The following is a 14,044-nucleotide window of genomic DNA, read 5'->3' as shown; positions in this document are numbered from 1 at the left end:
GCCACTCTAAAGAAAAACAAGGCTTCGCATCACTTCCTTTTTATTCTCGTTTTGCATTGAACTTCACTCACAACGTTTTGAATACACGAGTAGTTTATATTTCAGCATCAATCTCAACGACCTAATTTGTGAATTTAAAATTCACTCTAACTTTTTTTTTTTTTTAAAACCCCCATAATCCATTCAAACATTCAGAGATGTAACAGATTATTCATCAAAGCTGGTTTGTATGAGCAGCAGCAGCAGCAGCAGCAGCAGCGGGCACGGAGAAAACATCTTATTCTCTGAACGATTCCAGTAAGGCACTGAAAAGACTTTTGCCTCGTAAAGCGGCGCAGAATCCTGGATTAGATTAGACTGATAGTGCACGTCACAATCCTACAAAGGAAATTCTGTCGCCTCGTTAAAATCAAACACTGAAACAAGCTGCAATAATGTATATGTAGATAAATGAAAGCACGTTTAGTTGAAATAACTTCAGGTCTGTTCACTTTGCAAAGAGAAGTTTCACCAAAATTGACTGATGGCATTTTTAAACTTAATTTAGAATTCCATTTCGTTTTTTTTGTGTTTTTTTTAAGATTCAATATTAATGCCGCCCCCCCCCCCCAAAAAAAAATCCTTAAAAGTGGATTTTTTTTTTTTCTTTTTCTTTTCTCAGTAACAGTCTAAAAGTCAGTTTTGGTGTAATTCTACTTCAAACAGTGAAGTTTACAGCTTCTTGGCGCAGTCGGGGCAGTGAATGTGATCTCCGTTGATGACAAAGCGCTTGTTGGCCAACGAGAGGGAGCACTTCTTGCAGTTGAAGCAGTACTCGTGCCAGGAGTATCCTTCGTAGTTCACCACGTTGGTGCCATGGCCGAACCCTGCAGAGGTAGAACCACGTCTGTCAGTCAGGTAATCATAGTTTTAGATAACGGAGGACCACGTCTTTAAAATTCATCTGTCGTGTGGTCTCGCATCCAGCACAGATAATTCAAAAAGGGGGAATGTATTTGTGAAATTTATGCTTTCTTAAGACTTCGTGGGCACATTTAAAAAAAAAAAAGTTTAAATTCTAATGTGCGAAATACTCCTGCACTTTGTTTTATTATGTAATGTACTTGTATGTTAAATTGGATACTTTTTAGATTTTGATGTGAATGTCGTGAATGAGAAAACAAAACTACAGTAACTCTTGACTTTCAAGTTCTCTATCCTGCTGATAATTTCACCGGAGTTTTTTCTTTTTTAAATTACAGGTCATTTAGTGCTAATTCAAGTTAAGATAAAGATTTTCTTGAAAGAAAATCTCCACATGAACCCAAACAATATTTTAATGTATTTGAAATGTATTATTGGAAACTTCATACCCCACACACTGTATGCTTAAAAACAAATTAAAAAAATGTTTGCATGTTCAGATGACCCGTTGCTGACTACCTTAAAGGAATCGAGAGTATGATGGTAGTTAAATGGAAATAATTCTTTCAATTCAATACCGTGTTTGTAAATTGCATACTGACAGTGAAGTTCTTTTCAGAACTTTACATCTAACTCTGACACCAAACATAAAACTCTACTGCAGTGTCCTGTGAGTCATCTGTCAGTAGAAAACGTGGCATCTTTGCCTTATCTGCTCTTAAACTCTGTTACAATGCAGAAAACATCCCACCATGCATTCTGTACACGTTCAAGAAAACCCCAGTGTTCGTTTCAACAAACGTTGATGCCGTCCTGACCTGTAATTGGGTTCTTGCAGCCATGGCACTTCTTGGCCACATCGGTCTTGTAGCAGTCCACGCAGTAAGCTTTGTCCTCATGGGAAGTGAAGCGAGCTCCTGCCAGAGGTTTACGGCAGGTTTGGCAAACGAAACACTCGGAGTGCCACGGCTGGTCCTGGTAGCTGATCCCTCCAGAGGTGATGGGCTTAAAAGAGAGAGGAGAGAGGGACTTCGATCATGACGCCAAACACGCAAGGGCTGAAATATCATTAATTCTGCTCGAATGTGGCAAAGTGAACCGTCGGCACTACGGGGTACATTTTGCATGGACGGGACATCACGCTATACATGAGCTCTTCCAGCAAACAATTGCAACAATGATCACAAAACATGACGCGATCACGGCTTGTACCTGCTTGCAGTTGAAGCATTTCTTGGCAAACTTCTTGTCGTGGCAGGGAGCACAGTAGATGTCATCGCCCTTGGTCAAGAAACTCTGCGTGTGGATTGGCTGCTTGCATTCAAAGCAGGTGAAGCATTCCTCGTGCCACACCTTGTTCTTGTACTCCACGTTCTGGGATCCTACAAAAAGAATTGTGAAAAACAATCCTTTAGACTGAAAGTTAATGGTATTTAGCCACTAATTTATTTAGCCGGGAGCCACACTATTTTCCCTTTTTGTTCCCTTAGAGGCAGAGTTGTGTTTTTTTTTAGTTTTTTTTTTTTTTATATGTCTTTCAATTCCACTCTGTCAAATAATATTTTGTATCAGTTCGCTCTACCTCTGCTCTGAAGCTTTATGTTGCTTTTACTGCTTGAAATTTGTTATATGGTTGCACCTTTACATAGAATATTCCACATATACAGTGTAAATCTTTTACACATTTCTCAAAATTTAAGCTCATCCATGAACATTTATAGAAAGGCCGATGTTAAAGTTTTTGTTTTATGCTGCATGTGCTGCGTTTACTCCCCCCCCCCCCTTCACACTATGTAATTTGCGCAAACTTTTGCATACATCTGTATGTGGCATGACATTTTCTTTTCTTTTCTTTTTTTTAAACTTTTGTAAGTGATTGCGTAAAATAAAAAGTTATCCCTTCAAAAGAAGAAGCGATAGCATCAAACCCACCTGGCATGACCACCTTATAGCAGCCCTGGCACCGGTTTCCATCCTCCCGGGAGCCACACTTGCCACACATTATCTTGCCATCATCCCGAGCGCTGAACTGCTCACTGGCCAGTGGCTTGTAGCACTTGGCACAGCGGAAGCAGTCCTCGTGCCAGTAGCGGTTCTTATGGTGCAGCTCCTGAGCAAAAAAAAAAAAAAAAAAAGGAAGCGCAGGGTGAGCAGATGTGCCCCCTCACTAAGTGCTCATCCAGACCTCATTACAGTGGGGTTTGTTTACTCATCATGTGGACTGACGGTCAGGGCCAGAAAACAGAACAAGCCCATGTGGCAAGCATTAAACTAGAGATGAGGTGAACTGGGATGTGGTGGGCCATGAAGGAGTTAGGGGACTTAGACGGTTCAAATGGGTATTAAAGTATTTAAGCCCCATTAGTAGTAATGACACGTCTTTTCACAGATTTAACTGCCTGTGACTGAGTGGTGAGAGTATTTTGGAAGCGTGCTGGATGACAGACAGACAGACAGACAGACAGACCGCAAGCTAAAGCCGCCGAGCTCTCTGAATATACATTACATGCATATGTGAGTATTTCCTTTTCTCGCTCTCTTCTAATCTGTGTGTAATATCACAGTAACATTCATAGTAGACATGTTTGAATTCAAAACGGCAAGGTCTTTTTTTTTTTTTTTAACAGAAGACATGAAAGCACAGGTGTAAATAATAAAACTAACAATAGCTGGATTTCATTTAGGGTCCTGGTATTATTAATGCAGCCTCGCCGTCACGGCTTTTTGAGACATTGAATGGAACAACCAGCTGTCATAAACATACTAGTTTCAGATGAATTGTTAAATACTTTCGATTCATGTGTGAATGTGACATTGAACTTTGATCTATTTTAATGTCTTCCTTGGAATCTGCCAAGAATCTGTAGAATGCAGCGGAAACTAACAATAAATGTGGTTTCCTCCCAACTACCACATTAAGAGTAATAAACATTTACAGCATTGTCTCTTTTTAATTCAAATGAATGTAATTCATTTCAAAAAACAAATGTGCATATCGTATTCACATGTCCAAAAAGATTATATCTGTGGTCATTTTGTTGTTGTTTATTTCTGATGCTTCTTTTCACTCGCGCGCACTCTGTATTTGTACCTTGGAGTCAGCTCCAATGGGGCGTCTGCACTCTGCGCAGTTGTTGGCGCAGAGCTTATCGAAGCATTTGGTGCACACATGCTTGTCATCCTTCTTCACGTACTTCTTCCCGTGCAGGTTGTCACGGCAGTAGTAGCAGTCGAAGCGATCGGTCATGGTGGAGGTCAGATAACTCCTGGGACCTGAGAGAACACGGGAGAGGAGAGCGTCACTGGGCATTCAGAGCTGCTGCTCTCCTGACACGACAGAATTGTTCCTTTAAACACCAGATGGGGACAGTGTTGCCTTTTCTAACACAGCCAGGACTCAACGGAGCAATGCTGGTCAGAAGAGGAAGGTCCAACTTCAGCAATAACAGTTTTCTCTTCTGGCACTTTTTTTTTTTAACAGTTTAAGCTCAAAATAACAAAGAAAGAAAAGAATATATTGAATATTGAATATATTCAGATGCTGAATATAAGAAACTATAAAGCCCATCTAAAACTCAAAAAGTGGAGTTTGTTGAAAAGCGCAGTGATTCTCAAGACATTTCAGTACATTTGACCTCTGAGCCTTAAAATACTTTCAGAAATCAGAATAAATTTACAATGGATGACATGCTTTTCTGTGTTTTCCCATCCAAAAAAACTGCGAGATGCGGCTCTACCAGCGGCATACCAAACTGATGACATAAGTGTGAGTGAGGTTAAAAAAAAAAAAAAAAACAGCCCACATGCTTCCTGGCCTGCAGACTTTTTATCATGCTCTCCCTGGAAAGCTTAGGTCATATTTTTAGACCGTCTGGCTCATTCCTCTGCACCTCCCACCTTGAAACTCACCTCCCCTGAGCCCGGTCCACACACTCCCTTTTGTCTGAGTTTGGGCCAGGTTGTTTTATTAGATACGGGTGTAAACAAATTAAACTCAAGTTTGCCTTGCTTCTTCACTCATCAACACTCCTGCATTCCCTCTCATCAGAGGCCACTGGGAATAGTTTCCTGTAATAACCGTGGGTGGGTGGGAGTAGAGTCTGGACATCAGTAGAAGGTTTATCTACATCACTTAAATGTCTTCTCTCACGCAGGGTAACAGATCACCGCGTGAACTTTAGCAAAATTGATTTATTCGGCGCAGCAGGTATCATTTTAATCCAGTACAACAGGAGCTATGGAGCAAACAATGGGAGGAATGGCAATTGTCCTGGTAACCATAGGAACAGGGGAAATATTTATGAAGGGGGACTGTAGCTATTTAAGTGGGATGTGGTAAACAGACACGTGAAAGAGAGGAGAGTGTGGTATGTACCCCTGGTGTGTGTGTATGTGGGTTGAACAGATGGGAGAGGGTTTGGAGCGAGGGGGTTTTCTGCAGCTGTGCTCCAGGGATAAAGACCGGACTGAGGATTGAGCAGTGACACGCCCACCTATACTCTCCCCCTTGTAACATCACAGAGCAGTGGAATAGATAAAAACCCAACCAGTCCAACACTGTCAACCTTGTCAAATCACACACACACACACACAGAGTACTTATTACGGAGCCCAGCCAGCCCAGAGATCTATTTTTTGACTTGAATTATCTATTTAAAGTGTGTTGACCTTCCTGAGGGGACAAATGGAGAGGGATGCAGAGTGATGACTACTGGGACTGTGCAGCTATTGTGGTGCCGGCTGAAACATGTCCAGTACTTTAATCTTTTCTTGCAGACAGTGTGACAGCTGCTGCCCCCCCCCCCCCCCACCCCCCACCCGTCAAACAGGCATGGTATGCACTGACAGGCAACTGTGGTGGAAGAGGAGTACCACTGTGGCCCCTTTGGGGAGAATTCCTGTTTAGTGGGAAAGGTCACACTGCCACGAGTTTGAGAGGTGACTCAAAGACTGGAAATAGCCGTTCAAAAACAGCCTGACCCAGACGGCATAACAGCCAAATCAACAGCTACATTACTGAAACTTTGTTCTCTGACTCCTTGGATGATGATGATACTCTTGAGAGATGACCTCCTCAACATAATCACATCTTGACCTTGATATCATTGCGCTGTACAGAAAAAAAATACATTTTCAAAAAGGTACGACACAAACCCTGGAACAGACTGATCTTACACTTTTCAAAATACAATGAGAGCTCTAAAAAAAACAAAAAAAATCCCTCCTACTTCCAATCAAAGCAACATTTTTTACCACACAGTGGTCCTTTTATGATGATACAATGTAATTACAAATCATTGGTTCAATATAATTCATTTGACTACAGAAAAAAGTAAAAATTGCCCATATTGACATCATTTCACAATTCATCATACACTGCATGACTTAAAAGGGCATTCATGAACTTTTAGGCTCTACATGTTTAAATATTAATAATATCAAAAAGGAAAAATCTGATAAAATACCACTGTGTAGTTATTGTTAGTTAGTGTTTCAGTGCAGCACTTGCAGTTACCAATTCATAATGCAGTCCAAAATCCAAGTTCATAATGGAGTTTAATACAGTCCTGGAGCTGTTGAATTGTATTACATTATAATAACTTTCAATTGATTTATTTAATAGAGTCTAAATATTAGAAACACCTCTCTGCATATGCAATGCAGTTCAATAGCAATATAACCTACACTCTCCAAAATGTTCAGAGATCATTTTGATCGAGGCCTCTCTAAAACAGTTTCAACAAAGACTGAACATTAGAACCTACTTCAGGGTAAGATTTAAAGCAGGACCGTTGCATTGTTTCAGCGAGCTAGCTATAACACAATACAATGAATGAAAATGAATTCAGTAATTTAATAATTCTGCACCACCAGAGGAGGGGAAGATTTTAGATTTTAGACTTGGACAGTCAAGCGTTGCTCCCATTGTTGTTTACACTTCACTAAAAGTCAAACAAAAGATGATGGGACTTTTGATCTTAGATTATTAAATTATTGTTAATTAAATTTTGCACCTTCTAAAATGAAAAATTCCACCTTCGTGATGAAGACCTTCATCTGAGAAACAAAATTAGTTTTTGGTTAATGAAAAAGTGATCATCTGTATCAAAACTCCATTGTCAAACAGTATGATTAAATATAATTTAAGATACAATGATTTAATAGGTTTACCTAAAAGGGATGATTTTAGATATTAAAATTATGCATTGACAGATTTCCACCTGTTTGTTTTGCAGGGACAGTTGTTTGAACAATGTAGTGGACCTTTGCTGTCAGTGGAAAACATCTTTAAAATTGAATGATTCTGTAATAAATTAACTGAAGGATAAAGGGTTGCTTTATGGATATGGAAAATTCTCCTATTCCTCAAGCCACATAAACGATTTAAAATCCAACGCAATTATCTGAAAATGCATCATCACAATGCTGAAAACAGGCCTGTTTTTCACAGCTCTTAAAAAGCTGACTCTTTGAAAGCTTGTCAATTGGTTTTACATTTTTCACCTGACTACAAAAAGTCATACATTCAAAAACGTGTTTAGCATCCAGTACTGAGACGGTTTTTTTTTTTTTTTTTTTTTTTTTTTAATTTTACCTGAGTGTTTGTAGAAAGTCATGTTTGATTCCAGTCGGGTAGAGAGGAAGAAGGAGAAAAGAAAGACAACACGGGCACAGCAGCATCCACAGAGGGTCAAACCCAGAGACCATGTGCCTCTTTATGTTATGGGGGGCTGTATATACTCCTCTGTGACCCACACACACCCCCGACCCCCGACCCAAATCCAACCTTCACCCCTCCAGTCCTTTTTAGGGTATGCATTAGAGAATAGAGCGGATGAGTGAGTATGAATCAGCGAGGATAGATTAGGTGATCCAGATTGGATTCCACTGCTGTAACATTAGAAGGTAAAAAAAGAGAAAACACAGCCTGGAGGCCATGAGGGAGAACAGATACTCCCACAGCCTGGACATAAATGTTTTTTCACAATGTTCAGAACATGTACAGATGACGTGTTGGATCACTTCACATCATAACTCAAAGGGATGACTCACAGGAGGAGCAAGTTTATATTGTTGACTGAGGTGAGGCGAGACAATATGTGCTGAAGTGTTTTATAAGCTTCCCTTCTTGTATCTTCAGGACTGTCTGTGTAAATACTGTCAGTGTTGAATTGTTCTCTGTTATCTTTCAGATTAAAATTTCAAGATAGACTATTTTATTTAAATTCATAAGAAACAGCCTCTGTCCGGGTCGAAGAAGGAGGTCATGTGACAAAGAGTGATAAGGTCCACGTAGGGAGGATGGGGGTGGTTGGATGAACAAACACAAGACCGTCGCCTGAAGAAATCCATTTGGATTTCTTTTCGATAACAAGTATATTACTTACTCAAAGTAACATCATTATTTTACGTGATGTACGTAACATTACTTACGTAACCCAAACCCTGATCTTTTTCTGACCCTAACCTAGAAGATTTGGAGCCTAAAGCTGACCAAATTGCAATTGTGTCACATGTAACTCCGACTATGATCTTTTCCTAAACCTAACCACGTGGTTTTTGGTGCCTAAATGTAAGGCACCTTAATTTTCACGCCTTGTTGAGGCAAAATGTGACACCCAAATGCTATCCTTTAGTGTGGGCTGACGCTTTGGCATGACACTGGGTTGGCTGCAGCCTAAAAATGATGCCGTAAGAGCAGTGAGAGTGAATGAAAAAGATGTGGGGCAGAAAAATTTAAACAATGAGATGAAACAAGCTGCATATGTGTAACGAGTGGCAGACCCAATCAGGATTACAGCTGCTTTAAATACATTTTAATATTACTATTTCTACATCTGCCAACAACAATCAATGATCAAAAGCACCATGACCATCACAATCATCATCTACTGTGCAGCATTGAAAATGTAGCACCACAGATGGCTTTTAACTCTGATGTGTTTGGGCTTTTACAGTCAGACCAGCTTAAATACAGAAATATAGCACCATAATGAGAATGAGAGGAGACTGAGAGCCCTACTCGGAGAAATAAAGACTTGTGATGAGCTCACAGATCTTGGTTAGGAACCACACTACTTTCCATTTAAAAAGAAAAGACTAATTTCTTAAATAACCTTCTTCATATATTAGAGACAAAACACATCAAAGCAGTGAGCTGCTTGTGTATGTGTGCGTCTGTGTGTTTGTGCTCCGTGGTTTAAAGGGCATCTGGCTGTAATTACAGATTTGATTTGCTCCATTACCAAAAGAACACAACATTACGTTTGTCCCTTTTTATAATCTGTCACCCAATTACCTTAAACCCACAAAGTCTAATTAATGTGCAGGGAGGCGCCACAACTCCCAGTCTATGGCAAAAATCTCTCCTGAGTAGATCATCTACTCTCTGTCACATCAGGAAATCTGTTCTTCCTCCTCAGTTTATTTCCACATTAAAATTTGAATTATTCTTGTTTGAATTTTTTTTTTTTTTTTTTTTTTTTTTTTTTTTTTTTATCTATAACCATTTTTTTTTTACTATTCTCTCCTAATCTCTTCATCTCTGGACCTTCTCCACGATGCATTGCTCTCTGGTTCTATTATTTGCAGGACTTAATTGGGTTATTTTTACAGTAAGAGATGGGGTGAAGTACTCTGTGGAAAAACATAATGGCTCACAGAGTTCTTCTCATCTAATAGTTGACAAATGGAATAATGATGATGGTGGGGGTGAACAGAAAAATTATGATGAGGATAATTATGAAAAAATGGGTGCACATCTTGCCAGCATGACAGAGTTCCAATATTACTGCGCAGCAACATTCAGCAAATAAATAAAGAGTGTATAATGCAGCATGAAGAACATAAATTCTATCATAATTCCATCCTTAACAATTGTATGTAATGTAAATTGACAAAGTACAGTTGGAACCAATGGCCTAATTAGCATTAACAACAGAAATGGCTTGTTAAAACCCCATGCCATTGAATCTGAAAAAACATTATGTGTACAGTATGGCCATATTTTTGACAACAATTACTGAGGGTGTTTTCTCAAGTGTTTTCTGAGGAAATGTGAGGTGAAACATATTGTAAACATCATACATATGAAATATAAAAATAGGGAAACATGTCAGGGTCCTGTCTTTGCCAGAAAAAGGCTCATTTTTTAAAATTTAAACCCCATCAAAAGTCCAGTGAAGGCATCATGAAGTGAAAAAAAACAACAACTTTTGATGATACTTTTTCCAACTTTCTTTATACAACGAGGATAACGAATCGCATTGTACACACAGTATTTATCACGTGTTTGCCAGACTGCCTACTTTAACTAACACATATTTAAATCAAATTTGTTAAATTCATTTTTTAAGGAGCAGGACATGTTTGTTTAATGTTTGTCTTCCTGCTTGGATATTTCTGACAGCGCTATTGTAAAGTATATTCACACATTCACACTGAGTCTCTTCTGCAGTGATCATGTTAACTCTACCCTCAGTCTGCTGTCCTGATAGACAATGAAAGCAGGAATGCAGAGCCCACTTCTCCACCTGCCAACTGCAAAGCCCCGCTTATTACGGAACACAAATAACTCCTGATCATCTGGAACAATAAACAAAACTATAAATATATTCTTCCAAATAAGAGAATCCTGGTTAAATACGTAGCTGGTGATGTGATAACCATTTTTTTTTAAATTTCTATATTTGGAGAAAAAAAGGACCATAAGGCCTTTAAAGTTGTCCTCACCATAAATGAAAAAAAAAGACAGTAGTAAGCTATCTCATACATGATGCATACTCTTTGTGTTATGAATGCATATCATTAGTTTTTAGAGCCCATTACCTATCACCCCTGGGGCTTGGCAGCAGTGAGAAACAGGAAATCTGGCCTGTGCTTCCTGAATAAATAAGAGCAAATCACTCTAGGGTGACAGAAATAAAGAGCCACCCTCATTGTGCTGTTACCAACAGCAACAAAAGCCTTGTCTGTGTGTCTGAGAGCTCATTTCTCAACCTGACCTCTTGCCCTGGACATCCATGCGTCTCAGTCATCCTCCAAATCAGTTTAGCGGGCAGACAGACCAGAGTGAGCCACACTATCTCCATCAGGGGAAAGTTGACTCACCATCCTCATACAGAAAAACACAGCGACAAGGCACACCGCTCATTTGTACACACACACAGAGCTGCATTACAACACGGACATAAGGTCACGATGTGGCAGCAAGACCCAGACACGCTGAGGCCAAACGTGTGTGGACAAAAGGACACGAGGGAAGCTCTTATCAACTCAGTAACACTCCTGTCCAATGGATGTGGCTTGGAGAGGAGTGTTGCTTAGACACAGATCCACAGTCACAAACAAGAATTTACAGATAAAGCCCTCACTGTAGATCGGTGAGTGCTTCAGCTCTCTTTGGTTTCACATGACTGAAGCCTCTAAACATAGGAAGAGTCAGTTCCCTCTGCTGACCTATAGGCTATAGAGCTTAGAGAAGAAGAAATCCAGTTGTGAACTTGAATATTTCAATAATGATCCACAGAAAACAGTATTAAAGTGCCTGTCACATGATGTTTTTCCTAAACCATCAGGGAGTCAAAGCACACACAAAGTTTACATTCATTAAGCTATAGGCAAAAGGCAGAGGAAAACCATTCTTTTTTTTTTTTTATTTCACTGCCTTTATCCTCCCACTGCAGGCCAAAAGATGGCATCGAGCCTTGGTTGCATAACCATTATCCGTGTTAGACTATGGGCTTGGCCAGTTTGAATATGGAATAGAATCATACTCCTATTTCATAAGGAAATATTGAACTTTTTATTTCATTTATGAAGTAGTTAAAATGAGCTCAGCCAGCTACATAATGAAGGATAGCAGAGACATTAGTAGTTATTAGTGTTTTACTTAAGTAAAGGATCTGGCTACTTCTTCCACCACTGCATAAAATCATGAACACACTGCTTTCTTCTCTTTTAAAACATCTTACATCCCATTTTCTTTCTTTTATTGTGTTTCTTCTTTTTTTTTTTCCTCATTTCTTTGACACATTCTCCCTCTTTTATTCACAAAGTAATCATGTGCTATTCAAAGACAGGTTTTTCTGTGGCTGAAGAGGGGAAAGAAGAAGGACGGCGATACATCCGGAGGATATTGCCCACACAGACAAACATGCAGCATTGCCTATTTTGGAGTCTTGTGGTGAGCTGGTGAGAGCGCTGTTTCATGTATTTCATCAACTTGTTCATCTGCACTCAGGCACACCCTCTTCCTCTCTTCCTTTTTCTGGGTCTCTCTGCTCCATTTGCAACAATAAAAGACATGATGAAACTGTCCTTTCAACAAAAGCTCTGCCTGAATAAACTGCTGGCACCAAAGCTCCTCAGTGTGGCAGATGTCCTGCTGCTGGCCTCATGGAGAGGCAACCTCACACACTGACATAAAACAACTCCACTGAAGAGGGATATAAATAATACACCATATACCAGCCTTTAAGAATTAATAATCTGTAACTGTTCAGTTGGATTCGTACACTGCTTTTGTGGTGACATTACATTTGAATTTTAAAGTAAAAGAACTTATACATGAGATACATATTATAGTCTAAAAAGTGATTTATAAATTACTGTAAAAAAACTCTTATGAAAAAGCTGTTCCAAGTTAAAAGTGGGTTACTTTATTACTCAGCACAGTAAAAAGTTTTTATGACTTTTGAAGGGTGGTGAAGTCATAGTGGAGCCACAAAGAGGACCAGTGTGCCAGAGAGAGAGAAACAAAACAAAAAAACGTAATGTTCAGGTCTCTAATAATGACATCATGCATTTGGTTTGGCAGCTGCACAAACCAGAAGGGAGGAGATTCTAAGTTTGTTTTAAGATGTATGTTTTAACAGATTACAGTTACACATCTTTGAACTCTACTGTTCATTATGCAGACAAAAACATCTTAACACCAGACCACACCATATACAAGATAAATAACCAATCTGAGGCAATTAAATTAAACAGTCCTGGAGCTATTATTAACTGTTTGTACTGGAGTGCTTTGTGTGGGTTACCTCCAGACATTATGTCATGTATAAGTGGGAGGTTGTCAAAATACTAGGTACAGTTCAATATAAGGCACAATTCAATCATCTACTCATATGTCCTCAGAAATAACATTGGGGTTCATGAACACCTCGCTGATAAACTGTAAACTAAACTGAACATTAAAAGTACTTATACTGTTCAACTTATACTCAACAACTCATACTTCCTATATTAATATAGGCTACATTACAGACAGGACAGGTATGTCAAACGTAAAGAGAGTGTTCCTTGACATGTTTCATTTTCACTTTCTTCTTTTTCCTTTTGTTCATGTTCTCTTGAAAAGTACAAACACCCTAAAACTGTAGGCTACTCCAGGTAGTGAATGTGCTTATTTACACCGGTGTTTTAATTTTCTGGTAATAAGAATCCCTCCCTGAAGCGATCTTACTGCTAAAATATTACAAACTGAAAACTTAACTTAGTTCATATACAAATCCTTAACATACGGGACTAAAATACAGAGCTGTATGCTGCCGCGCCAAACTCGCCATCACCTGTTGCGCGGTCACACCAGCGTGCCTAAACTGGTCAGTCAAACTGTGTCAGGTGAAGCATACTTGTCTCGCATACGTTTTCGTTTCGACCCTCTCTGCAATCAATCCAAATTATGTCCATCAGATCGGAGAAGAGCTGCAATTATGCATCTGACATAACCGGTGTTAAATGGAGCAAACGACTTCCGTTTGATAAACTTCTAGTGACCAGCTGCTTGATAATCCCGGTTAAACACAGCTGTGGTTTGGACTCACCTCTGAGGAACGTAAAGATGAGCGCCTTTCACTCGACACCGGCAGTGTGTCCGGTGGGTTTGGCCGAGAAGTAAAATCTGCGGAGGCAACCCAGCTTTAAAAGACAGACTGAGCAGAGGGGGGAAAAAAAAGAAAAAAGATTGCAGGACATGAGCCAAACCCCTGTAAGATCTCATAAACAATGACCTCAGCCAGGAATTTGCAAGCTCTCTTTGTTAACTTCTCATTCGTGAGAATAATAAAGTCATAATTTTTCTGCATCAACGAGCATGGAGACAACAATGAACAGTTTGTGTAAGACTGCTGTGCAGAAA

At 39.5% G+C, this 14,044-nt stretch overlaps 1 protein-coding gene across 2 annotated transcripts; it reads right to left on the bottom strand.

The window, feature by feature from the left end:
* Positions 1-23: 23 nt before the first annotated feature.
* On the bottom strand, positions 24-13,827 carry fhl1a (four and a half LIM domains 1a). Of its 2 annotated transcripts, none has more exons than XM_069171737.1 (6): positions 13,731-13,827; positions 3,995-4,176; positions 2,836-3,013; positions 2,116-2,285; positions 1,722-1,908; positions 24-866 (listed from the first exon to the last, which is right to left on the bottom strand). In XM_069171737.1, the coding sequence occupies exons 2-6, from the start codon at positions 4,148-4,150 to the stop codon at positions 712-714; spliced, it is 846 nt and encodes a 281-aa protein (XP_069027838.1). In that variant the 5' UTR covers positions 4,151-4,176; positions 13,731-13,827; the 3' UTR covers positions 24-711. The 2 variants fall into 2 exon arrangements, with proteins under 2 accessions (XP_069027838.1, XP_069027837.1); XM_069171736.1 differs by lacking the exon at positions 13,731-13,827 and adding an exon at positions 7,499-7,642.
* Between the last annotated feature and the right edge of the window lie 217 nt (positions 13,828-14,044).

This window comes from Embiotoca jacksoni, unplaced genomic scaffold (assembly GCF_022577435.1).
Source record: "Embiotoca jacksoni isolate LCO1_2020_lvr unplaced genomic scaffold, fEmbJac1.0.p SCAF_5, whole genome shotgun sequence".
NCBI classification, from domain to species: Eukaryota; Metazoa; Chordata; class Actinopteri; family Embiotocidae; genus Embiotoca; species Embiotoca jacksoni.
Note: the sequence above shows the minus strand (reverse complement) of the source record. Positions and strands in the feature narration are given on the sequence as shown.